The sequence below is a fragment of the Amblyomma mixtum genome, chromosome 1, assembly GCF_055824585.1.
Source record: "Amblyomma mixtum isolate Tamu chromosome 1, ASM5582458v1, whole genome shotgun sequence".
Lineage (NCBI taxonomy): Eukaryota > Metazoa > Arthropoda > Arachnida > Ixodida > Ixodidae > Amblyomma > Amblyomma mixtum.
In genome coordinates this window covers 293,769,494-293,797,232 of record NC_143012.1, presented here as the reverse complement: position 1 = coordinate 293,797,232, position 27,739 = coordinate 293,769,494, and the positions used below count along the sequence as shown (strand labels likewise).

The 27,739-nt window shown below is 44.8% G+C and overlaps 2 protein-coding genes across 2 annotated transcripts; one reads left to right on the top strand and one right to left on the bottom strand.

Annotated features, from left to right (window-relative positions):
- Positions 1 to 422: 422 nt before the first annotated feature.
- LOC149372086 (cytochrome P450 3A14-like) lies at positions 423 to 25,972 on the top strand. The gene is made up of 14 exons (XM_089566461.1): positions 423 to 537; positions 4,104 to 4,200; positions 5,474 to 5,526; positions 6,538 to 6,634; positions 9,073 to 9,198; positions 9,892 to 10,129; positions 12,956 to 13,086; positions 13,606 to 13,705; positions 15,189 to 15,261; positions 19,146 to 19,254; positions 21,517 to 21,608; positions 22,219 to 22,359; positions 23,658 to 23,823; positions 24,135 to 25,972. The coding sequence occupies exons 1-14, from the start codon at positions 479 to 481 to the stop codon at positions 24,210 to 24,212; spliced, it is 1,560 nt and encodes a 519-aa protein (XP_089422587.1). The 5' UTR covers positions 423 to 478; the 3' UTR covers positions 24,213 to 25,972.
- LOC149372085 (uncharacterized) lies at positions 25,441 to 27,739 on the bottom strand. The gene is made up of 2 exons (XM_089581543.1): positions 27,399 to 27,739; positions 25,441 to 25,942 (listed from the first exon to the last, which is right to left on the bottom strand). Exons 1-2 carry the CDS (start codon positions 27,737 to 27,739, stop codon positions 25,441 to 25,443), a joined length of 843 nt encoding a protein of 280 aa, XP_089437669.1.

Genomic DNA, 27,739 nt, shown 5'->3' with positions numbered 1-27,739 from the left:
ATTTTGGAAAACAAAACTGTAAATAAAAGAGTAAAAGTATGTCATAATACATGTATAGCTGTTACAAAGACCGATTTGTTTTGTTCCTGAGCTGGTTGATTTCCTTTTCCCTTTGTTACAAACATAGCAATACCGGCAGCACTGCGGCCGTAAACGTTCACAAGCTTAAGCGGCGCGCAGTAGGTCACTGCCCGAATTGGAATTTTCCCGTCGAATGATTGTGTAACGGCGGCAGTGAATATCGCGTTCGAGTGAGTCGCCCGGCCTTGATTCGCGTGTGTTATAATAAGAAGAAAAAGGAAAGGAGGCCTTGACCGGAGAGGAAGCTCGGTAGACGAAAGGCCGCTTCTGTTTTCCTTCTCTCTTGCCACCAGGGACGTCCCTGTACAATCGACTACGCTGCCCTCTTGCGGTGGCTTGTCTTGAGTTGAGGCCGCTCTTGCTGCCGCTAACGTCCTTGCTTGGCCGTCCTACAGCGATGTTTTTGCTAGTCGCCGTGCTCACCGTGTTCGCCGTTTTCGGGGTCACGCTTTTCAGGTGAGGCAGTTGTACTTTTGTTCCTTTAAAAAGTACTTTTCTAAAACGCATCGCACCTTGCTAAAACGTTTGCTCCGTCTTCATTTCAGTAGCGTGCTCGGAAGATGCAGGTAGTTGTTTTTACGACGCACCATAGATGACATAAGAAAAGAACGAGGTGGCTCTGTTAATGAATTCGTGGTGCCAACCGGCCACATTCTTCCGACGATGAGATTCTCGGCATTTATTGATGAACTGTTTGTGTTTTATGGAGTTTAACGTAACGACCCAGAGCGACTAATGCTATGAGGGACGCCGTAGTGGAGGGCTCCGGATAATTTCGTCCACCTGGAATTATTTAACGTGCACTGACATCGCACAGTACGCGGGCCTCTTGCATTTCGCCTTAATCGAAATACGACCGCTGCAGCCGGGAACGAACCCGCGTGGTTAGCAGTCCAGCACCATATCCACTGAGCCACCGCGGCGGCCCAAAATCTTAATGAACTTGTGTGGGAATTAAGATATAACAAGTTGTTTTATTTCAGAACCAGACAAAAAGTTTTATTTTTCTTTGAATGACAATTTTATCCGATCACTCAGTTCTGATCACCGTTTGGGAATGATTGACACTCATTTCTAACTATTTCTTTTATTTGAGGGAGCAGGATACAGGTGCCAAGAATTTCCATGTGTAGTCATAATTAAGAGTGTGTGTGATCACGTCGACTACAATATCCTTTCTTTGATCTAGAATTGAAAGGTAGCTTGAGTTCAGCATTACAGCATCCAGGCAACTTTGTTCTAGCTGCTCAGGCATCTCGAAAACAGATCTTTCTGTTCGAAGAGAAGTTGCGCTTGCCGGAGCGGAAGCCGTACTATCGTACAATTCTACCCAAAATGCTTTCGAAAATCGAACCTGATTTCGTTGGAGTGAATCTGACCTGGTTTTAGTGCAACGCAAATTTTCTGCTTTCGTTCAGATTCTCTCTTGCCAGCGAACGATAAGAGGGTTGAGCGGATTTTTTGGTAAAAAAATATTTAGTGTAGCCGTCTGGCTGCATCTCCACACTGCGATTTAAAAGGTGTACAGCTTGTCGGTGGAACGTCAATAGACGAACGATGCGCCTTCGTCCCAATTCAATGCACGCATTAATCGCCACTTTGCGTTTCGAAAATGGCTCATCGGATCCGACTCTGTGCTCTTTATATTCGGGCTTAACTGCACTACACTCTTGGTACCGTTGTGCTTTATCGTGCATGGAACGCATTGTTAGAGAGCAAATGTTTCCCGCTTCTTAACTTGCGGTGAAAGCGGTTGTTTTCTGGAGTTAATAGAAATTCCCTTAACTACACGTGCTTCTATCTGACCTTGTGGCACCGAGCCAACGTCGCCTGACAGAATAATAAATTGCACAGAATGAATCCAGTTTTTTTGTGCGTGTGTGTGCGTGTGGCTTGTGCCTAAACAGACGTGGCTTTAAACTATAATGCGTTCCGAAGCTTGTAGCGAAACCACAACCCGTGCAACTGCTCTCTTTGGACGCATCGATGCAGATGCATACACACTGCATGCACTGCAGACTCAAGCAAACACTAAAGGAGAAAAACAAAAGCCTTTTGAAACTAAAAGCTCAGCTTGTCAGGCGCAAGTCATGAGTATTTCAAAAGTGAGAAGACCAATTTTTAGGGCTACGGCCGGGACAAGGAGATAGTGAAAATAATAAAGAAAATACGCAACTCGAAATAATTATACGAGGAAAGTACTGGAGGTACCGCCAAAGATAAGGCTTTTTTGTGTCCTGTTCTTTCTAGTGGTTTAATGGTACGGAAACATATCAACGTTAATGTCAAGAATGTCAGAAATAGAACAGAGCAGCGTCTGCGGTGCAAACGCACATCGCATTCCAAAGCTAATAGCACTGTATAGAACACCGTGCATGTTTTGCGCCGTGGCCAATGAACAAACCTTTCATGCCATCTGAGCCTGCACAGTGGCAACAGGCGCGTATAATGGGTCGAGACAGGTTTTCCGTGTTTTTTAGCCCTATCGTCTGCCGCGGCGGTAGCTCAGTGGTTGCGGTGCTCGGCTGCTGACCCAAAGGACGCGGGTTCTATCCCGGCCGTGGTGGTCGAATTTCGATGGAGGCTAAATTCTAGAGGTCCATGTACTGTGCGATGTCAGTGCACGTTAAAGAACCCCAGTGGGTCGAAATTTTTGGAGCCCTTCACTACGACGTCTCTCATATCCTTAGTCGCTTTGCGACGTTAAACCCCCATAAGCCAAACCAACTCTATCGTATGTTTGCTTAGGGCTGCAAACGGTCAACCAGCTGGTTCCTTATCTTGTTGTCAGAAGCAGTGAGTACTCCTAAGATGAGATTATCGTGACGCCACTACTGTGGTTAAGAAGCGCGAACGTTTGGGCAGGTTGGTGAGGCAAGCTTTGCGGAGACAGGTGCAACAAGAAACGACACGCAGGAGAAGGGAACACACACAAAGGCCAAATTGGAAAAAGTCTCCCTCCAGAAAGGGCGCCTCAACCACTAACATTCACCGGTCACTATGCAAGTATTCCGCCGCACACTTCGGCCACATCCGCGCTTCTGTTAGTCAGACGTGACGGGCAGTCAGCATTATGTGTCTGAGCCAAGAAACCATTTTCTCGTGGCACTTGCGTGTCCTGTTTTCGTGCGTGTTGTTTCTTGCTGTGCCTGTGTTCACAAAGGCTACCACTTTGAGGGGAAAGGGAAAAACCCTTTAAATGTACATATCTGAATATGCGTGGAAAGTTAGGCTCGTTGTTGGAGTTGATCCGTTGTTAGAAAGGAGTGCGAAGATGCACAATAGGCGGAAGAAAAAGGTGCTTCATTTTTGTTATTTTCGCTGAACTGTTGGGATTCAATGACTGTGTACTTTATATTGGGCCCGCACTCTCACCCGTTGCTTGAAACATGCAAGCACGCAGCCGATGCCGCGGTTTCCGACTGATTGCCCCAATTTATCTTTTCAGCGAAGTTCATTTACATATTACACTTGCATGTTTGATTGACGTTTGAGCCATTCTGCGAGCTTTTGATCACCGATTTTCGAACGTTTCATTCATGTTTCAAATCCGCCGCTTCACGTGTGACGTAACCATCTTTTTGACAACTCTGCATTTTTTCGTTCAACTACAGCAGGCAGATTTTGAATTTCTACAGAAAGGAGACCTGTAAAGTTATTGCTTTAAAACGACACGCAACAGCACAGCCGCAGGACAAAATGAGAACGCTGGAATATATATCAAAAATTCAATTTCGTGCCCTGTCAGTGCAAGTGACGGAAAACTAATACGCGTGTCCAGATAGTTCCCAAAGTGATAAGCGTGCAACCCTTTCCCAGTACACGGGTCGGCATGTGCAAACAAGAGCACCTTGTTGTGGATAAGTGGGAGGCACTGGAATGCGCAGATCAAATGTACAACTTATATGTTGCGCAGGTTATTCTTAGGCTTTCTTAGGCTTTCTATGCATCCGGTCTACAGGAGACCCAGTGTCTTGCTCCGATAAATAAGGCTTTTGACAGCGCTTTCGTCCCGTTTCCAGGTGGCGGCAGCGACACTTCTCCTATTTCAAAGCCGTCGGTGTACCCGGCCCTACACCGAGTCTGCTATGGGGAAACATTTTGGAGTATCACGAAACGGTGAGGGCAGGCGAAAAGTGTAATCCTCTGAGATTCATCACATATAGCGAGACACTGCAGAAACGCGTGGCTTTAATGTGGCTACAAAACTTCAGTGCATTGACACAATAGAAGAGGAGTAAGTTTTTTATTTACTCAACAACTGTAAGAGTGAACGCAGACAACCATGCCATTCATGCAACCAGCTGCTGTTATTGGTTCCTCTTATAATGATTGTTTCTTTGAGTTTTTACTAACGTGTACTGCTCACTGCTCACTCTGTAGTGTCAGCAGCAATGAATAGGTAAATAAATAAATAACAATCAGGCACAAATTAGAAAACGCACGGCGCATGCATCTCGACTTTCTACATGTATTACTTATTTGGCCCAGTTGTGCTGCGAGCCCTTTTGATAACAGGAACTAGGTAAAAGATGCCCGGATTCTTCTTAAGAGATTCGGATTAAGAGAACCTCATGTGAGGATGATCAGGTTTCTCGCAAGCAAGTTTTCAGCATACAAGATGCGCACAACAAAAAAAAGTGAAAGTGCTAGCTTTTTAACTTGCAATAGAACGCACGTCCTTTAAGGCTAAAACTGCACATCTGACTCATATCTGAGCAGCCTAAATTCTCATTACTAGGCTGTGTCTTATCTGAAGCTTTCAAGCGTAAAAGGCATTGGCTTTCAGTGTTTTTCGTATCCGATTTTTCCCGGGTCATAAAATGTCGATCTTGGAGCAGTATATAACGAAAAAAATAATTATTAGCAAGCAGGACACCACAGTGACCATTGCTTTCAAGTATGGCAGTTTTTAATATATCCTTAGAGCGTGAGTTAACTATTAAAATGAAATGTGCTACGCGTATTTGCGTTCGTATAGGTTCGTATAGGTGGCACTCCATTATAAATATAGTCTATGGACAGTCTATAGACTTCTTATAGAATCTATTGCCTTCCTATAGATATTTCTTTGTCTATTCAAAGTCTATACACTGTCTATAAGCAAAAGTCTACAAAAGGGTATGGCCATAAATCTGTAGATTTTCTATAGACTGTTTATGGCATTTGTATTGCCTATTTATTGTTCTCTGGGAATTGTCTATAGATAGTCTATAGAATTTATAGACAGAAATATATGGACTGTTTGTTGACTAAAAAAAATTTGTAAGGGCGCTCAGGCTAGAACTGATTTGTGGCGAATTTCTTCTCCACTTCGTTGGTTTCTATCGACAATTAAAAACTTAGACGAATATCGCGAGTTGCATTCAATATTTCCGTGAATTTTCTGCAGGATCACTTCAAGGTTCTTGACAAATGGTTCAAGAAGTACGGCGACACTTTCGGGTAAGGTATGATTTCTTCGATTGTAAGAGTTTTTGCATAGTGATAATTTGTGTACATGTGTAAACGTACCCGTTGAAAAAAATTAGTCCTTCAAAATCTGTTTTCTTTGTTACATACATAGCGCTTTTCAGTTCCTAGTAGCAAAAAATAATTACCTGTTTTTGAGAATTAACGTTAACTATAGTTGAGTTCTATAGAAATCAAGTTAATTAGATTTCTTCGGGGAATGTGTTATGTCTTGCTAATAAATTAGTGACGTGAGGACCAGGTATTGTAAACTGTACTTCAATATAAGCGGCATGTAATGGCGGCATGTAATTACACACCATTTACTTTGTTTTTGTTTATTTCTGTCAATGTATAATTTCTTATCTAAACTTATTTATAACCGCTCCGTGTTTGCTGATTCTAAGGCACAGCCTTGCTAACAAATGAATGTACCCTCTCCTGACCGCTTGGAGAGATTCGGCCTCCATCATCATCAGCCTGACTACACCCACTGCAGGGCAAAGGCCTCTTCCATGTCTCTCCAATTAACCCTGTCCTTTGCCAGTTGCGGCAATCGTATCCCCCCAAACTTGTTAATCTCATCCGCCCACCTAACTTACTGCCGCCCCCTGCTAGGCTTCCCTTCTCTTGGAATCCCTTAAAGACCCTTAAGGACCAGCGTTTATCTTGCCTTTGCATTACATGCCCTGCCCAAGCCCATTTTTCCCTCTTGATTTCGACTAGCATGTCGTTAACCGAACTTCAGTATCTCGTTAATAAATAAATATAAACAACCATGATATTATGACCTGATTACTTACATAAGTAACATAATCTAGCGGTTATTATATGAAGACAACAGTTACCAAGGAGCCAGTACTGATTCCCTAAATGATGTACTCCATAGCAGAAAAAAAAAAAAAAACCTGGGCACAGAGACGCACCGACTGCTCTTCTGTCGCCATTAGTTTCCGTAGGTCTCAGAGATCCAAGCCGCATTTGCATGCCTACTCCACTTTACAGATTCTACGACGGAGATGTGCCATTTATAGTGACAAAAGACCTGGACTTCTTAGAATACGTCCTGGTTCGCAACTTCCAATGTTTTACGGATCGTGGTGTAAGTTTATGACAGCAGTTCCTTACCTCTAAATTACCTTTCATAAATTAATGCGCTCGCGCATTCATTGGCTCCCTCTCTGTCTTGCAGTGCTGCGCAGCACAGGCGAGGTCGGTGTCATGCAGTGTTGTCAGTTTATGTGCCATGCCAGTTCAATGAAACATGTTTCCTTGCTCTTTCCTTTTATGCGTAGCATATTGCAATCACTCAGTTCAGCCCTTGGGCGCGGCCGGGCAGCCACCAAACCACGTGAAAAAAAAAAATGAAAAAAAAAGAAATCAAAAATAAAAAAGAGAGAAAAAAGAAGGGAAAAAAAAGACGTCTGAGCATGGTGGCGTTGCCACCGCCCCGTTTCAAAGGGGGCGCTCCTATCCATCCATCCATCCATCCATCCATACGCCACGGAGGAAAAGCTGCTGAGAAAATCGAGTGCCGCCAAGCAATACGTCTCGCGCAAAAAAACCGCGCAATATGCAACGCATTCTTGGCTCAACCAAGCTAAGCCTGGGCATCTTTTTTCTATGTGCTATGTCACTGTTAATTTTATTCTATTTCTCAATATTTGCTTTGCTCACAGCAGTGACTCTCACAATGAAAATAACTTTTGGAAGCATTGCTCCTTGAGGACGCATGTTTGCGCCTCTTATTAGTTGTTTTACAAAGCAGACTAATAAGTAAAAACCACAAATCAAGCTGATGCTACTGGTACGCCGTCAGCTTCCGTGGAATAATATAGAATTTATAGACCTCTCAAGTGTCATATCTCGGCGTCCATTTCGATTCTAACATGTCCTGAAACACTCATTTGGCTAACGTTTGTGAAAGGCTGCGCAAAATAGCCTGCCTGCTATATTATATTAAAGCACTGTGCCCAATTTACAAGGAAAACAATAGCACATGCATTGGCGTACAGTGTGCTGCGATATGGAATTTGTTCTTTTTATTTCTGTTCAGTGTTTTGGCGCAACAAAGTGAATTCTTTACTAAAATTTATAATTCCGGCTGTGATGTATGGTGTGCACATTACTAATAATTCCAATCTTTTTTCATGCTCGCACATGCCTTCGTTCAGGCTATTATTCAAAGAAACTGTGATCCTTATGTATATATGGAACAATGAGTTCTGCCTCCCGTATGTCCGCGCCAGATAATTACGCCCACGCGACCGCTTTAGCTTGCCCATAGTACGGACAAGATATGGTAAACGTGTCCGTGCCTTTTATGTACCTGATGTGTTGAACAACCTGCCAGATAATGTTTTATCTTTCAGCACTCGGAAAGAAGTGAAATCTGCTATCTTTGATTTTTATGTGTAATTTTGTTTCTTTTCTTCCTTTTTTCCCCCGCGTCCTTTCTCACTGCCTTTCCTTAGTTTCATTCTAAATTTGTGCAGTATTGATTAACTGTGCCGTTCTCTGGCTTGCTCCATTCTGCCGAGCACTGCCCCACAAGCCCATTGTTGGCTTGGGCAGGCTCGTATGTGTACTATGTAATTTTTTCAAATAAATAATTTTTATTATTATTATTAATATGTTTCCAACCGTGGCAAAGCCTGGACGCTGCCATTTATTTCTAATTTTGAAGTTGGGCACTTCTGCCCTTTCTCATTGGCACTCTTGCGATCTTTCGCAAGGGTTTTTGTTACATTCGCGTAGATGTATAGGCATATTATACGTGCAGTACTAGAATGTAAAGACATGGTGAAAACGATACTTGTTTGTTCCATAACGTTGCGTAAAAGTGTGCTTTCTAGAGCAATTAATTCAAGTTTTTTTAAATAATTTGCGCTTGAAGTTCTTCACTTCATTTATTTGTGGTGAGAAGTTCATTGATCTCGCGGGTGACAAAATGCAGAATTTGCCTAACATGGTCGCTATATCTTTGTTCGCACGTCAGGAACATTGTTAAGAAGCATATTGGTTTCGAGCAATTGGCCGTAGATTTTTGTTGTTTTTTTCTGGCGGGGGGTTGAGGGAGGCGAGGCGTTGTTTACTATATATTTTTGTATATATATTCTCAGCTGTATAGCTTAATGTGCACGTGTGGCATCCATTCAAAATGTGCATTTTCTAAAAGCATACTACAATGTTATGCGAAGCATAGATTCGACCAGTACTGACCATTAACGAAGTTTTCAGCACACAATGCCAAGTTGCTGATCGTGCGTATGTAGATTCCTTGCAAGAAATTAGTGTCCTGTTACATTTGTATGTATATCTTTGTGTATTGTATGTGCATGCATTATGTGTATAATAGCGCTAGTGTTATTATATCCGTGTACAGAGAGCGCATCAATATTTTGCTTACATTAAAATATGCAGTAAATAGCTTGCTAGTTAATTATCTACATGCAAGTGCGTTGTCAAAATGTCCTTTTTTTGTCACGTGCTTCCTCCGTGGAATAGCTAGATAGGAAGTCAGAGGTTTATCTCTTACAGATGTCAATGGTTATGGAGAAGAATCACCCCCTCCTGAAAAATGCTATTGTCCATGCTAGTGGCAACCAATGGCGAAGCTTACGACGGGCAGTTGCTCCCGGTTTTACTCCGGCGAAGCTAAAACAGGTAAGCCAGAGCAATACTGAAGCCACATCCGCAGGTATCTAGAAAATAGAATACAGTGAAGTTTTACGCCTGGACCGAAAATTCGCTCGAGTATACGCATCGTAACGCTTTGCATAGTTTACTCGCACCTCAAATCGACTTAGCCCTAGTCAGTGCTTCAGCTGTTTCGACAATGCTGTTAATTCTTCATGAACAGACAATAAGATGTCAACACTAAAATCTCTAATTTCCTTCGGAAACATATCTTGCGCCCCTGCCTGAGTAGACACATCGTCTACAGAGCAGCTATCTATAGAGCTCTGTAGCTCTAAGTGAGATATGGCAAAGTTAGTTTTAAATGTGTTTGCAGTAAGTCCCAGACTACTTCCTTTCTCCCTGAACGTAGAAACGTTATCTACAGTTATAACAGACATAAAATGCATAATTCTTATGTTATGTATGTAAAAAATGGCGGTCTTATCCAGCAGTTTTCAGAGTAGATGACAAAGTGCAGCTGGCGGTTGCAGGACCCGCAAAATTCTACGACAGTCAGCTGCGCTTCGCCCTCTCAATTTGAAATTGTGAATGTCCTTCTGCTTCTCTTCGTTGCCAGATGATTTGGGCACAGATTGCGCACAAATACATGCTCGTTTCATTGACCACAAGACGAGCCTTGCTGTTTGGTTTCTGACGGGAGCTTTTACTCGTTGGCAGATGCTGACGGAGCTAAAATACGGGGCCGATATATTCCTCGACATCGTTGAAAAGCTCGCCGACAGTTCTCAGGAGGCGAACGTGTACCACCTCTACCAGAGGCTCGCCATGGACTACGTAGGGCGCGGGGCGTTCGGCGTCGACTACAGCTTCCAGAAGGGACCCGAAAACGCCCTCGCCGCTGCTGCCAAAGTGGTGCTGCGGGGAATTATGACGGGACCCTTCCATTTGATCTGTCGTAAGTGGAAGTCGCATATTCGATTCAGCGTACACGAATGTGAACTCGTTGGAATTGAAATAACAGTACTTCGACAGCGGAGACACTGACTTATTTAAAAACTGGGGACTTGGAGACACCACGTAGCGCTTACAATTTTTTTACCCTCTAACCGTCTGGTTGAGTACATTAGGATACTCCACTCTCTTCATTAGCAAGTTATATATAAATTAACGGACAAAATCGATAATGATAATTCTGGCAAGCGCCCTCGTAACCTCTGGAGAGGTTAAGAGGGCATCAGGAGGCGTCCATAGGCAAAAAATATGCAGTTCGGAAAACAAGGTTCGTCTCACGCCTGAAATTCAGTCAGATGATCTAGATGAACGACAGTCTAAATCAATGCATCGAAATTGTTGTGCTAGCTTGAGATTTCACTTCGGAATACCCAACTCCCATCACACACCAATCGCGCATTGTTGGACTATCTTTGCTAGCTTAGGCTGGTTCCTATCCTGTGTTTATTGCCTCGCCTAACGTCTAGACTTGAGCGCCGTAAATTTTACTGTGCGCGAGCACTTCTGGGGGCACTCAATGGTGGCTTTATTGGATGTTCATCAATGACACAGGGTCGACAACACGTCAGATGCTGTTTGTTTAGCTTTGGAGTAGATACCAGAGACAGCGAGATACTTAGAGAGAGCATCGATGCGTAAGAGATTTAATCACACACATTGTTTCGTGATAAGGCAACAACGGCGCTTAGTTTTCACGTGAGTCGCGTGAAAATATTGACATATTGGTCAGCGCATAAGCGCTGTTGTAGGGGCCCGAATGGAGTAGCTTTTACGCTTTCAGTCAGGAATTTGCTGTCGTGTTTTGAATCCTCACTGGAAAGAAAAGGGGTGTTAACTATTTGTGCTGGTCAACATTACTTTGAAGACATACGGGGACAACTCATCGATTTGTTGTCGTAAGCGAAGAACGATCATCTTGCTCTTTCTGGCTGTTATGTTTTCGCGACAGCAAAAGGCGCATTTTTCGCTAATAAAACTGTATTAGAACCTACCCGCCAGTTCATTAAAACTCATGAAGTCCTCAGCAAAAAAAAAAAATACGGGTTGTCACCAGCGCCGGCCTCGTCAAGCCTTGCCACTGGCTTTTTGCCGGTGCACCCAACATCGCCATGATGTTCAATAAATATATTCTGATTCTGATTCTGGTATTGAAGTGAATGGCGGTGTTGTGTAGACTCTGGGATCCACTCCAAAAATCGATGTCGATGCACTCATTTTACTTGCAAAACAGGCCGCTGGTGGCGACACCTATATTTCGAATTTCTGTATTTTCTAGCTTATAAGAGCTCCGTTTTCGGTGCGAGTGGTCTCTTTGGGACTAACACGCAGTAGCCCCTGGACACAGGCCAACTTCTGTTAGCCTTCAGTGTCTCCTCAAGGGTGCGAGCGGTCACTTCCTTTCTCCGTTACCTCTTCGTCTCCGTACACGTCGACTAAAGGCTCAAAGTCGGCACGTGCAACCATAGAAATATATTCGCCATTCATCGCATTTTCTTTCATTAGTGACAGAGCTACAACGCTCATCTTTGCTTTCAGCGTAATTGTGCTTAACTCTTTCTTGCCATGGGGAAAATGACCGTCTTTTGTAGCTTTCCGTAGATTTTTTTTTCTCTAAAAACTATTGCTTTTGAAATGTAAAGCCATAGTCGACTGTTTTGGGGAACTGTGACCTCGTCAGGCCTTACCGCCTTTTGTCACAGTTCCCTCTTTCATTTATTTGAAGGAAAATAAACCTCAAACTTCAAACTTCGAATAACGAATTGTGCGTTGCAACACAACTTTTTTTTGCCCCAAAAACAAGATTTTACGTAAAAATTGAACAAAACTTGTGTAGACGCGCTTGTATCTAAAAAAAAATGTTCAGAATTTTCTGATATGCAAGATGTTTGATATTCTGTTAGTCACTACTTGTAAAAAAAAAGTTTTATCTTGAGTAGTATTCCTGCTACAAAACAATAACTGGAAGCCCTATAGTTGGGCAGTGGAGCACAGCTGCCTGTGTCCCCGTGTAGACAGGGCCGCCTGTCTACAGGCTGGTTTCTGTTGTCGCCAATGACAGCTGAATCCCGACGAAAAGGCAGCACCTTTAAGCTCGCTGCTGCTCGGGTCGACGATAAAATCAATCGCTGATAATGTAGAATCATGAGATTTGCGATGATTTAGAGCGCGCGTCAGACAAGCGGAAACTTCCGAGTGACTTTGGCACTACCGCGTTTTCGGAGCGCTTTCAAAAACTTCCGACTTGCGGGGAAAAATATAAACCATATCGAAAACAAAACTTTATTTATCTTTATGTTTATTACCGTGTACGGCTTAGCTGCCTGCCAGGCACTGTCGCTCAAGCCATCAATGGTTTTGGCAGGCCTGTATATATGTACTGTTTTTTCTACGGCAATAAAGTATTATTATTATTTGTCTAATCACAATCCAGATGTCATAGCATGCCGGTAAACAACGCAGAAGGCTCCGAAGTCGAGCGACGAAGTCGTCGTTAGCGAGAAATGAGCGTGGTGCCACGTCTTCACAACGCGTTAAAAAAAAAAAAAAGAAACTGCCGTATCGCGAGAAAAAGGAAAACTACGTCGAAAACGAAAGTTCCCTTCTTTAACTACAAGCTAGACGCGTAGCCGTAAGCAACGCGGAAGGTTCCGAAATTAGAGCCCGAAGTCATCGTTAGCGGGCTAACGATGCTCAATGGGAGCGGTAAGGAAGGATTTTTAAAGAAGGAACTCCTTTTTATGCAACGACGATTCTTTTTATTTCCTCACAGAGAGCACCTCCATGCTGCGGCCCGTAATGAAGCCATTGTACTGGATCAACATGTTCCTCGGTGCCTACGTTTCTCTAGCTTTTACCAAAGAAACCGCAAAGATGATTGAACTCAGAAGGAACAATCCTGAGGTAAGTACTCAACTATACGTAAGAAGTCATTCGCATCGATTGACGTTCATGCTCTTTTCGTTCACAAAAAGCGTTCAGGGACGTTGCTTTCCTCACGGAGTCGTATGGAAAAGAAATACAGAATTGACGGCAGTGTTGCATCACCTGTTTGTCCACATTCGCACCTTCCTTTTGTTCAAGTAAGCTGGGGTATTTAAGAAAACACAAGCTTTGGGAAAAAAATTACAGAATGTCAATTGTGTGCCCTCATAATCGCTACACACACCTGCACGTACCATGAAGCTCATGCTGAAGGCTGCAGCGGTTGTTAAAAGAAAACCAGTGCTGTTATATACTTTCGTACTTCGAAGCGCCTCATTGTGAATACTTTCTCCTTGTGTACTACGTATCGGGGTAACGAACTAGAAAACCGTAGCAGTTAACAGTATTAAAACCTGCATATTTTTGAACGACGGGAGGATAAAACAAGCTTTATTTGCACACTGAGCGAAGAATAACTGTTCCGACTGCTTGTCCCAGTACCGAAAGCCTGACGTGCTCCAGAACCTGTTGGATGCCGAGTACCGAGAAGACTGTGACACGGTTGACAACGACCCTGTAGAGATCAGCAAAAAACCTGGTAAGGAAATTAAAAACAACTGCATGTCCATTGTTGATGCTGCGAGAGAAGGCAATGAAACAAGTGAAATCAGAAGGCTTGTACGAATGTTTTTAATTTCGAATATTCGGTCAAGCAGTAAAGTATGCGACATTCGATCAATCTGTTTCGTATCCGAAATCTCGAAGTAATCCTCTCCATCGAATAGCGTTTTCGGAACTCTCGTTTCGTGTGGTTTCGGTTCGATGTGCGCCCTGCGGGATGGCATCGCGACGCGTGAGCACTTAACGGCAGCAGTGTAACTATGCAATGAAAATTAAAAACAGCAGTCGAAGTCAAGTGGCGGTAGAAGGCGATAAAATCGTGCAACTTCAGTGCCTGCCGCTCGCAGCGCGGCCCGGCTGACTAAGCTGCAAACGACACTGCAAACGACCCTGTAGTTAAGGATCCCGGCGCGACGCTCGCCAGTTAACCTTGCGCAATCTCTGGAGGTTATCTGAAGAACCGGAAGTTTTCTCTCGCGCTGCCACCGCTCGTCCGGGAAAGCGACCGCCAGCCATAGTGGGCCGCATCCACGGCGCACAGTTCGAGTGTTCGTTAGCGGCACTGATTAATATACAAATTGACAATTGCTTTACGATGTAGGACTCCACGAATCGTGGCCGAGATGGACGTCAGGACGAGGGGCGTGATAACCGCGGCTCGGCCTAGCCTACCCAGACCATGTGTGTCAGATCCGTTTGTAGCAGATCTGATATAAATTCCACGTTTACTGATGGGAGTGCGCATGGAGAAGAAGCTATTACAGCCTTTCTAGCGCTGTTCGCTCCTGACTCACTACCGAAGTCAAAGCTAGGGAAGAGTATATGCTGTTCACCGTAGGAAAGACCCCCACGTTCTCTAATCTTAATACACAGTGTGCCTACGGCTTCATCTGAGTTACGCCTCAGGTTGATTAGTTTGCAGGCAGCCAGCGCGCCACTTTTTACTCAGTCACTCTTTCAGCTCAGAATAGGTACGAAGAATCGCAGTCGCCACATTTAGATGCATGAAGCGGCGAAGCGTACCAAAGAGGGAAAACGTTCGTGCGTTGCTTCTGCGCAAAAAAAAGATGAATTCGCAATGTTTCCGACTCCGACAAATCGAAGCTTATTTTCTTTCTTACGAAGAAACGTACTTTTCAAGCTCTTCGGTATGAGGGCCTACAGGCTGCTCAAAATTGCGATGCGGAGGATAAAACTTTGATTATAACCTTGGTTCTTTGTCTCCTATCAATACATTTTACTGAATGAACGAGAGGATGCCGAGCGTGGTGAGCATTAATGTCAAATAGCACTCTGGTTCGACACTGTATCTGCAAAGACTTTCGCACATCTGTGCACAACGTTAGAAACGCAGGCCGCGTGTCGGCGTCTTGTTCATGAAGTAGCTAACGTTTACTTACCGCTAACATTTAGTGAGATAAAAATAACGAATTGTGTCCTGTTTTTATTGGATGTTGTAGCCGGAGCTTCCAAAAGCCGTGTCCTGAATACAGATGAAGTGCTTGTCAGTGCTTGCGCCCTTTTCATCGCAGGGTAAGCGCGCTGACACTCAAATCCTGCAATTGACCTTTTTCTTTAACCCAATAGCAGCTCTTTTTCGTTGTCGCTGCTGTGCTTGTACTGGGAATAAAGAGGGAGAGAGGAATGGAAGAGGCGGCGTAGTTACCCGTAAGGGTCTTCCCGTTGCCCAGCCTGTACTTGGAGAAGCTGGATATGATGGGAAAGGAAGAGAGTGGGACAGGGCAAAAAGCGAGGACGTCCGTTAGGCATATACATTCCGCAAAGTCAAAATCGGTCGCACAAGCAAGACGCCCCAGCGAACCGAAACAGTGCTTAGTATTTCTTTAGGGCTGCCGACTGCTGTAGCCGAAGGCCGGGTGTTTTACTGCCCATCGGAGGACGGTGAAAGTGGTCTAGAGGACAGAACAGCTTGTAGTTCTGTGGTTATGGTGCTCGGCTTCTTACCTGAAAGTCGCGGGTTCGATTCCAGCCGCGGCGGTCACATTTCAATGCAGGTGAAACTTCCAGAAGAGGGCAAATACGGGCTGGTTGGTACAGGGTCCGTCAAAAGTTCCAAGGCCACAGGGTTTGCTTTTGAGCAGCATAGTCGGGCTGTTGAGATACCCTCGAAGCTCAAAATATCTGTAAAGAATAGAAGGATCGTTCTACTATCTGAGAACCTCGATAGCTCTATCGGAATCTTAAGTGCCAGGATATACCTATGAAAAGCGGACCATGTGGCCTGGGAACTTTTGACGGACCCTGTACATGTTTTACGAATTGGAAAAACAGCGCAATCAAAGACGAGACACAAGAGAAGGACAAAACACCAGCGCTGGTGTTTTGTCCTTCTCTTGTGTCTCGTCTTTGATTGCGCTGTTTTTCCAATTCGTAAAGGTGAAAAGCTAGAGGCTGGTGTACTGTAAGATGTCAGTGCACGTTGAAGAACCCTCAATCATCGAAATAGCGCTCACTACGGCGTCCTTCATAGCCTGAGTTGTTTTGGGGCGTTAAGCTCCATAAAACCAAACCAGAACCAAAAACCTGAACAGTGTTTGTCTTTCAGAGCTGAACACAGAGCATTCACAAAGCATTTATTATATTGCATTGTGACAGCCACATGTCACAAGCAAAGTGGTCGGTCTTGCCAATGCGGACTAAGTACCGATTTGTGAAAGTCATACCGTCTTGGTTAGGTTGTGCAGCATCCGTTTTCCGTCGGTGTAATCATAAATCAAACTTGATCATCGTTGAAAAACCTAGCAAACTGTATTTATTCCAATCACGTGCAAATAATCACAACACTGCTATACTCCTCGGGCGACAACCTAGCAGTACGGCGAGCGAGCTGTTTGTCGTTCGGTGTCGCCAGTCCAGCTGGTCAGCACGTTATAAAAGCTCAGAAACAGACGCATACAGTACCACCCACAGAGTGTCCCGCACGCCAGAGGCCGCTCTCTCCCAAACGCCAAAGCCCCCCTGCCACCTTTCTGACAGGCAAGGCTCTTCGGTTATTCGGAATGGCCCAAAAACCACAGCGTCGCTCAGTCGTCAAGGCGTGGGCCTCGTAACGCTTCCTTTCCCGGAGATCCCCGCAGGGTGGTGGCACATTCAATGATCGCAGGCCATTAGTACGGCCGGTAGGAACGATGGAAACAGCGAAGCGCCGACAGGCACCCTGCGGTGGTGAAACTGAAAACAAAGTTTACAAACACTAGTACGGCGCGCGTGTGTTCGCTCGGTGCGTCGAAAAGTCTCAGCAGGCCTAAAAACATGTAAAAGTTGCTCCGCGTCGCGGTAGATAAGATAGAAGATGGAAGTTTAGTCCAGGGTCCAGTGAATTGAAGTTTGGGTTGAAAGATCGGCCCGATTTATATGCGTCAAGTGTTATTTCCTCCGAAAGCCTGCGAAGGATAACCGCTACACCAACACTTGAGGTAGGGGTCGTTACATGAAGGCCGTCTTGGTGAGTAGATCTAAAGGCTTCGTCCGCGCGGTGATTTACTGTAAAGCCGCAGGGCCCCGGCAGCCATTGGAGAGGCACGTGGTGTCCTTCAAATGTTCCGTCGGGACAAAGTTTGCAGATTTCTGAGATGAGTTGTTCGTATGATCCGAAGTGTAGTGCAGCTTGAGGCCTCGGAGGGTGGCTTTAGGGTCGGAAAAAATCGGACCGTACGTGTAGGTTATATTGCATGGCTTATGACCTCATTTACCACAAACTCCGAAGATCTAGTGAATGAACTAATGGTTTGGTTTATTGGTTTATTGAGGTTTATCGTCCCAAAGCAACTCTGGCTATGAGGGACGCCGTAGTGAAGGGCTCCAGAAATTTCGACCACCTGGGGTTCTTTAACGTGCACTGACATCGCGCAGTACACAGGCGTCTAGAATTTCGCCTTCAACGAAATTCGGCTGCCGTGGCCGGGATCGAACCCGCGTATTTCGGGTCAGTAGCCGAGCGCCGTAACCACTGAGCCACCGCGGCGGGGCTGAATGAAGTTACCCATTACGAGTCTACAGAGGCGGATGAATGAAGTAATCCGCCTGTGTAGACTCGTAATGGGTAACTGTTAATATAATGCCAAAATTCTGTCGTTGCTTTTTTGAGGTCATAGGATGATACCCATGCTTTTTTCGTAATGCCGGGTATATAAAGAAGCACTTAATTATGGTGCAGTCTTCGTAGGAGGTAGTTTCGTGGCAGAGGTAAACTGCAAAGCGTTTGGCGAATGTATTATGCGCCCTAGTAAAAGGAAGGGTTGCGAGATGGTGACAGGGGTCTCAACTGAGGTGTCAAATATGTGCTATGTGCTTACACGTTGTCAGCCGCAATGTATGGAGTAATGGAGTATTATCGGGCGATAAAAACAGTTGCTTCGTTCCCGAGAATGGAGAGACTACGTCAGAAATCCATAAAAGAGCGAACTCTGCTTTTAGCGCTAATTGCACTGGTTCGCACTGTGACTTCTACCCTCAAAGAGGAGAGAACGTGGGAAATCGCGATCAATTTGCTTAGATATCGGACCTCCACAAGATATTTTTGGTCGGTGACAGCTCCCAGAAAGCGATGATCAGGTGACCTCTTAGACATGAAGCCTAACCCCTGAAAATATCTGAAGTTCTGGTTCTTTATTCAGGAGAGAGTACCCTGAGGACAAGACACACCTCACTGCCACCCTTAATCTTTTTCCTACTTTTTTTTTAAGCTTGAGGTGCAGCATTTTACTCCAAGAATATCGTGACAGCCTTCTTAAAATCTAGGGGAACTACTTACTGTCCGCAAATATGCACTATTGTAACCTAGGGAAAACATCAATTTTTATTCAGTATTCTTTTAAGCATCAACACAACTGGGAACTGCTCTGTGCGTGGCAATTATAATGTTACAAACTACGTTGATAGTGAAGATTCAAGTGATGAAGATTTGGTTTCTTCAAGCAGGATCCCTCTGCGATATAGCTCTATATTACACGTTTTGAGGAGAAAAAAGAAAGCTCCAAAACAGCTTGAGAATAGCTTCACTGTTTCAAAACATTCAAATCCTCTCGAGTCGATGTGGGGTGCTGCCCATAATAACTGACAAGAAAAAATCATTTTGAAACTTGCCTGTATCAAATAAAACAGTAGTGTGTGATGAATACGAACATTTTTATGGTAGCAGATTAAGGCTATTGTAATGCTTTTCTTCAGAATAAACAAGGCTTATGACCAGGTTGCTAGAAGAGCTAATGGATAGACATCTGATATTTGAAGCGAAAGATCTTGTTCTAAGGTTATCATCTGATGTCAGTGGGAAAGGGCAAGGATTGCAGGTACCCAGTGAAGGGATTACGGTGAACTTTTTCATGTAACGAAGCCGTGCGCCCAGCTCGCACTGGACACTAAACTTTTCTCTACATATCTGAACTTTGTTTCAGTTACGACACTACATCTACGTCATTAAGTTACATCACGTACCTTTTGGCCAAGCACCAAGACGTTCAAGACAAAGTTCGAAAAGAAGTCAACAATGCTGTTGCAAGCAATGCAAGTAGAGTGCTCTTTTCTTTTTAATTTACGAATATTCGGAGCGTTTGCTTTGGCTCATCACCATACAAAATGTTTCGGAGAGACGCAGGGACATTTATGGGCTCAAAGGGTCAAACAAAAATTATTCTCTGCTGTGAAAACACTTTTTCGCATGCTATTCATTCGCAGCTAGGGGACAAAATGAAACACAATGACAGCCTTACTGAGGACGAGGTGTTCGATACAGCGGGAATAATTTAAACAAAAACGACCGTAGATTTCATGCCATTGTTGTTTTCTTTTCTTCCATAGTGAAGGGAAGGGAGGTCTTTGGCGGTTGCTTTTTTTCGCTTTCATGGAAGGGAAGGAAGATCGAAGGGGTCTCAAAGATAAAGGCGTATTGTCCAAACCACTACCATTGCAAACCTGCGCAATGTATCTAATGCCTTGATATTTCCGAGTATGGCCAAACAAGGTAAAGTGATAAAGTGTCAGCGGTTCTTTCTTCACAGGCAAAGCTTTCATACTGATTTTTTTTTTCCACCAAAAATCTCCAAGGAGGTTGGAGGAAATTTCTTAACACTGTTAACCCGCGCTAGTATTTAACTCTCCATCGGTTTCGTGCAGTGCCACATTACGCTTCGTCGCGAAGAAAGACACTCGTCCGTACCTTTCGGCACGCTTTACTTTAAATATTAATGAAGCGTTCTTTAGAGAGTAAACAAAGCCGCCGCGGTGCTCAGTCGTTACGGCGCTCGGCTACCGGCCCGAAAGACGCGGGTTAGATCCCGGCCGCGGCGGCCGAATTTCGATGAAGGTGAAATTCTAGAGGCCCGTGTACTGTGCGATGGCAGTGCACGGTAAAGAACCCCAGGTGGTCGAAATTTCCGGAGCCCTTCACTACGGCGTCCCTCATAGCCTGGGTTGCTTCGAGACGTTAAACCCCAATAAACCAAGCATCAGTCCGCTTGCGCAATGTTTGACTCTTTTCACGTTCGCCTGTTTCTTTTTTTTTTTTTAATGAACACTGACGACAAGTAAAAGTTGGCCTGTATCGATAGGGCACCGCGTGCTAATTCCAAAGACGTTACTCCAACCGAAAGCGGAGCTTTTACAGGTGTCATCGTCGGCTCATTTCGCAAGTAAATTTCGTGTATTATACCGGATATCAGGAGCTACGCAACACTGCCATTCATTTCGCAACTGTGGCGGCCCGTTCTTTTCGGTAAGGGTGTGGCGAATTTCTGTCGACTAACGCGAAGATTTTAAAACCTAATTTACTTGCTAATGAATTCTTTTTTTTGCGGCCGGACAAACACAACATAGCTAGAAAAAGCCAGAGAATAAATTTTAACATTAATCTGGTGGAAGCGTCCTCATTCTCCTTTTTTAGTTACTGGTAGGCACGGCTCCTAGCTGTGCCACAACTACTTTCGAAAATTTTCTGCGGAAAGCGCAAGCAGCGAAAAATTGTGTTATATCACTTCACTGTTACACGCAGATATCGATATGAATGGGCGCCAGTGGCAAACAATGAAACATTTTAGCGGGACGGTATTGTGAGCGTGCTCGAAAAGGATCTTAGACGAGGAAGAATGAAAGCTCACAACTTTTAGCATTGAAATCCAGCGTGTATATGGCGGATGGTGGGCAGGGGTAACGCTCTGTCGTAGCTCCCTCCCGCCTGCAACCTTTTGTCCCAGCTATCGATTTTATTGGGGAATTGTCATTCGTTGTGCTCACGTTAGAACTGTGACCCCGCTAGTTCGGTCTTTCGTCTTTGAGGTGATTATAGTTATGAGCTTGAGAGCACATCGCTTCGTCTTTCAAGCAAATCTCACAATTCGGTGACTAAGCAATGAAACATGTAAAAAACGGTCTGATATTTGCACAAAGCTAATGAGAGACAGTGAGAAAGTGAGGTGCAAAGAAGGATGCCGTATACTATGCGCTGTTGCAAAAGTACGTGTGCTTAAATGGACGAAATGTGAATCAGAATGTGCGTGCTGACGCTGCGTCAGTGCAGTGATAGACAAGCTGCGATGTGGGTGTGAATACAGTGTTGGGAATATTTTGGCGTAAACAATGTAGACAAATTGCAATCCATTCGCTGAGTATGTAGTCGCCTGCTTTCCTGCGAGGTTGGCTTTCCTGCCGATGTTTCGTGTTTAGACGACTCGGAGCCCCTGTTTATTTGCCGCCTGCAATACCAAGGAAAGTTTCATACTGCACTGCCGTTGTTCTTGCTGCCATGGCGATTGCATTTTATTGTGTACACAGGAAGACTTCGATTATGAAGCAGTGACAAGAAAGCTTCCGTATTTGACCCAGGTCGTGAACGAAGCCCTTCGCCTGTACCCACCAGTACTTGTGTGAGTACTGCCGGCAACACATGACCGAAGCGCATTGATGGTGGTACAAGTCTTTTCCAAACACGGGAACGTTACTTGATTCACGCCAGAAATGCCCCGACAGGTGCTCTGTGCCGACATAGTTAAGCTCACATCATGCCTTCGAGACTACGCATTCGCGAAAACGAAAAGATGAACGATGTATTTATAAGCAAAGTAAAAAAAGGCGCTGCCTTTTATACATAACAAAAACTTAAGCTAACTCTGGGGTCCGCCTGACAACGCTATCAAGCAGCACAAGCGGATGGTGATTAGAGTTGTCTTGTTATCAAGATTTTCTCCATTTCTCCTTGCCCTGCAATGTTGTTACTTTAGTTATGTGGCTTAACAACTAATTTTAATTAACTAACACGCTTCACTAAGCACACAAAAAATTGCCTCCCACTGTTCTGCTAGAGCTCATTTTCCGTATTCACCTTGTTTTCTTCAATCAAAAAAGCGGAAAGCTTCCAAGAGTATATACCCTTTTCTCGTCCTTACTGCATGTCAGGCGCTGCATGGCTGAGTCTTTTTGCAGACGGTGTTTCTCTGTCTCCATTATTTCCTTGTCGGCATCATTTCTCTCGAGCAGGTTCATCACGAGAAAGGCTCTCAGTGATTTCGAATACAACGGCGTCAAGTACAAGGCTGGAACGTGCATCATGTCTCCAACACTGCAGATCCATCGGGATGCGCTCTACTGGCCAGACCCGTTGACCTTCGACCCGGACAGGTGTGATGATACACAGCGTTTCAGCTAGGCGAGACGAACGGTATTAAACGACTTTGGATTCCTAGAGGTGATGGAATCAACTCTGCTTCGAGGTGAACACGAACGGTTGAATGTGTTAGCAGTGTTTTTTTGACTATTTTTAAGCTGACGGCTAAAAAATCCATGTTCTTAAAAAGCAGTAGAGCGCTTGGAAAGAAACGCAGCCATGGACGATCATGATCACTGCGTAGCTTATGCGATGAGCAAAGTGTGGGCACTGCGCGAAAAGTATTTCGAGCACCATTTCACCCATGTACTCGTACTTGGCATGTGGTGCAACATTCAGCAACAGTCCATGGCTGTTTGTAGTTATCTCTACTGTTGATTTTCACATTTTGGCATCTGCTTAAGGAGAGGCGAACAGTGCTTCCCAACTCGACGATTCACATTCGGTTCGGTAGCATGATGAAGCTTGCAGCGAATATCTAGTGTACTAACTCTGCATCGAGGTACCCTACGATTGTCGTAGATGTCTATGCAGGTGCGATCAGCATTTCTGAGGCAGTAAGATTCAGGGATACTTGAGTGCGCCTATGGTGGAGAAAGAACGGTTAGAAAATGGGGTTTTGAAAGGAAGGGACCCAGAAACAGGCTTTTAGGAGTCGTAGACGCTACATCGTAAAGCCAATTCAAATCTGGGCTAGAGGTAAGAATTAACTTATTAGTAATCACTGTTGAGGTTAAGCGAAGGATTTCAAAAAGAGATCAATAAATTGTTATCCTGGCGCCGCCAGGTACTGTCCCCTTTGGAAGGAGGAGCTGCTTTCATCTTTACATCTATCCATCGAGTTCGCTTCTCGCAGTTTTACTTTTTTCTATTACCAAAGTTTTCCAGGCCAACGCACACTGGCTGCATTGCGGTTGCAAGCAATGCTAGTCGAACAGATCTGTTATGATGTTCTCACTAGCTCGTGATCGTTGACAAAATTCCTCCTTATAACTTCGCCATTTTCTAAAACGGCACGTGTCATGTCTTTTTCTCTTCTTCTGTGCTCCTGAAGTTCGCGCCTTACAATAATATGAACAATATCCAACTCGGCCGGCTTTTTCTTTCGCTGAAACTCCTCTTCAGTATCGTTTTTGGCAAAATTAGCTGGTAGTAGCGTACAGAGCTCCCCCATGTGTCCAAGTGTTTTTCGCTGTCACGAGCACGTTGGCCCGAGAACTTCTACAAAACAGTGCACGTTCTACAGAAACAACCATGAGCAGCATTTCGCGGCGGGGGATGGTGACGTTCAATGGTCCTCTGTTGACAACAGGTTTTCCCCCGACAACGAAGGGAGCTTCCACAAGGCTGCGCACCAGCCTTTCGGGATTGGACCGCGCAACTGCGTCGGAATGCGTATGGCTCAAGTGACGCTGAACTTCACGATCGCCCGCTTGGTTCAGCGGTTTCATCTCGAGCTGGGACCTTCGCAGGGCGAGGTACGCATGTGCTGTGCCACTCTCAGACTTACAGAGAGGTGATTTTTATGCACTTAGGTGCAACCCAGAACGCGTCGATGCATTTGACTGCTTTTGAGCTAGTGGTGTTTAAGGAAAGAGACAGACTTTAATGAATAAAGGGTGCTTAAGGAAATGAACCATTGGTGGTAATGCATTCTCAACACTGACTTTAAAACTATCTCATTACGCGAGTGTGTTCAAGAACAACAAAATATATGCTTTTTGCTTTCCGTCACGTGAAAAACGTAAAGGAGGTCTGGCAGCGATGTTATTTTCACGCTCACGTGCAGGGCTCCCTCGACATCGGCTCCCGTTCCATTGTCTCGGAACCAGCTATCGGCCCCTGGATTGTCTTTCGCCGGCTATGAACGCGTCACGACGAGGAAGGGAAAGCAAGCTGTCGACTCGTAGTTCACCGACTATGTCGGTGCGCGGAGGCCAACGCTGACAAAGAATGGACGGCGCCTGTGCTGCCTCTTCAATGATGAGTAGCTCAGATGTGATCACGAGTGTTGTCCGAGCTGCGCTGCAGAAAACCCTGCGGAAAATCTCGATGAAGATATGTCGTGTTTTGTTGTTTTCACTCGCGACCATCACGCTTTAGTGCGGCGCGGTTTGGTTTCTCTAGTTTGTTATTCATATCTTTTTCATTTCACTGCGTTGGTTTTTACATAACGCAAGCACAGAGACAAAATAAAAATCATGTAAAACAAAATTTACTGTGGAGACCTCTTAGCGTTTTCCAAGAAAAAAAAGGGGGACAAAAATAGCTCCAGACTGCTGGCCGCGAAGAGACAGAAGTTTTTAGCAATTAGTATAGGTATCTCTGATATTTGTGGCCGGCCTGCCAACGCTGAGGTTTGATAAACTGAATTGAATGAATAAGACATCCGACCACAATGGATGACAGTTCGGCTATTGTTAGATTGTGTGCGGTATCAGGTTTTATTAAAAGTGGTCTGTTACGATGCGAACAGTTGTCACATTTTGTGCAAGGGCTAGCAAGAAGGCTTTTTGAGAGCAAGAGTTGGTCTTTCAACGCATCTCTAACTTTGATTTAACGCCAGAGAGCATTTTAGTTGTCTGTTTTCCTCGGAAACCTTAAGGTGGCAGTTGTTCGCACAATGAGGCGTGTTCTAGTTTGAAGCACACTTCAGATGATAAAAATCCTTCTGACCTTTTTTACTATTCCTTATGTATACTTTTTGAGTTTTAGCTGCTTTTATTCCAATCCGGCAATGTCTTCACAACAGTGTGTTTTCCGCACATCGCACTCTGCCTTAAGCACAAAACATACGTGTGTGTGGTTTCGCCATATAATTGTGCACCTGTGGCAATAAGCTAACGAGATTTTCAACCCTAATAACTTAGACGACTCTAAAGTTGTTTTTTTTTTTAAGTATCTAGCGGGATTAAATAAGTATGCATGCATATGGACTGTTTTACATCTAACGGATCAAAAAATTTTATTGCATATTCTATGTCTTCAGATCTCTTGGCCACTGTTTGTTATAAGGAGACAACATCAACACAAAGCCTGCTTGAAGCATTGTCTCCACTGCAACAGCGCTTCTCTGAAGCTTTGCCTACGAAGACTCAGGGCCCAAAAACTAGACGCCAGTCCTCATTCTCCTGCCCAGCTTTCCTGTTGATACGCAGCAAAGTTTTTCTTTGCTTCAGAGGTTCATCACCCAGTCTCGAGGGCCACAAGCTTTCCACGCCTTGCTCGCCGGTCAAAGCACTGTCTCGCTTGTTGTACGCAGCAGAATTTTTATCGTAGACGGCGGCTGCGACACCGGCGTCTGAACTGGGAGCAGAGTTGTTTACCGGTGCTGCGCCTTCCGTCCGGCTTCCGTTCATAGCCCTGGAAAGGTCGTCGTCACTGGTGTTGAGGGCTGTACGCTGGTGGCTTTCGGCGGTGACGTTGGTGCCGTTCTCAACTGTACCGTCAACACTGTTCAACTCCAGGCCTCGCACGGCATTTATGTCCGCTTGATCGTCTACGTCCGCGTCCCGGAGGGTGAACGTGAAGCCGATGAGAGCGATGACTAAGAACGTCGCTACCACGGCTGACACCTGCACGTACCACGTGGTAGACCTGCGAGGCAACATCCGAGAAACATAGCAAAGTGCCAGGACAAGTTTATGGGTTGAATGTAAAAGACTATGCCCAAAGATTCTTAACAATGACCACGTCTAATTACAAACCCTGTGCCCCAGGATAACTAAGATCTCTAAATAAAAGCTAGAATTGCAATACCCGCCTGGTTCAGTAAACTATTACAAAGTTTCTCAATGTTCTTTATCGTGTCAAAGCTAAACATTGGCTATACGGAAAGGGGTAGATGTGGAATTCTGAACTGATGTCGTTCACAGGAGGTTTCCTAACCAGCACCGAAACCTCACGCAAGAAGAAAATTTTGCTTTTTCGCTGCACTGAAGCATGGCTGCTCTGGCCATTAACAAACTCTCCAATCAAGAACTCTGCACAAAGCACAAGAATGCACTGCCCGCCGTGCCACCACCGTGAGTTTCCACTTGTAACAGCATTTACCAGTCAGCGCAGTGATAAGCTGTACCAAACGTCGACTCTCCTAAATGACAAGTTGGGGCAATTAATACATTTATCATGAAATTTTTGCGATCAGCAAGAAACAAAATTTCTGGTCTAACTACTTTAGGTGGTGGAAAAAAGATGCTCTTGCGAAACATAATACAAAAATACTTAGTTGCGCTTTCAATTGCCGAAACGTTCGACTTAGTGTTCCTCTTCACTTCGTTTTTCTTCTCTTAGAACAAATGCCTTATTAATCAAACAAATATGGCTCAGCGTTGTGGCAAGTTCGATTGCGCACCCTAAAGGGTTATAAAAGAGGCATAGATTAATATATGCGGTAGTGGCTTGTCCCATTTTACTAGGGTTTGAGTAACCTCTTTTCCGATGAAAAGGCACCGCGCGTCCAAAATTCTTGAACAAAATTTTGAATCTTGGAAAATTGCATGCTACTCTTATGGAAATATTTAATGTAATGGCCATTCCTCTGATCTGTAGCAAGATCTTTCTTTTAAAGTTTTCCCATTTCTCGCACCGGTCAATTAAGACTGGCATAGGAAACTAATGAGGAACTCTTCTCACAATAGCAAAAACGTTAATAGGAAAAAAATGTAAGCCTGCCTACGGGAGATTTGCGGATAAACTGATTGTTAACAGCGAAATCTTACAATATATTGCGATCAGAAACTATTCCTGTTCAAAAATGTTTTTTTTTTCCTGAATCCAGAATTGTTTGGTACGCTAACACTGCGGGGAACGGTGGACAACCCACTAGGAACGTTCCAAAAAGCAGTACCTTGAAACGTCCTCACTATGTTTTGGAGAGATGACTTATAAATGGCTTCATTAGTGCTGACAAGTAATGGGCTGCTAAATGCAGCAAGAGATCACTTTTACTGTGCATGCTTAAGCTAACTGAATATTTAACTTCATTATACTGGAAACCAGGGGCACATTTTGGTAACTGAACGCAGCAGCCTGAGATGAAAGCAGGCCTTACCAATGTGGCCGCTTCCCTGACAATAACGAGTGTATGCGCCGACTGACGGTCGCAGAGATCTGAGCGTCGCTACTGCGCACTGGCGACGACGACGGCGGTGAGTGCTGACTTGACGTCAGCGGTTCCTCTTCGTTCGCTTCGGGCTCCGGCCAGCGGTGATGGCGCGCTCCTTGGAAGGGGGCCGCAGACTCTGCTGCCGACTCCTGGTTGCTGATGGCACGGTCCCCGCTGGCCTTCGTCGCAGTCAGCGGCGTCTCGTCTTCTTCGACGTGGTCGAACGGACTGCAGCCACGGCCAAGAAGACGGCTCCTTGTCTTCCGCTGCGGGTAGCAAGGGTGCAT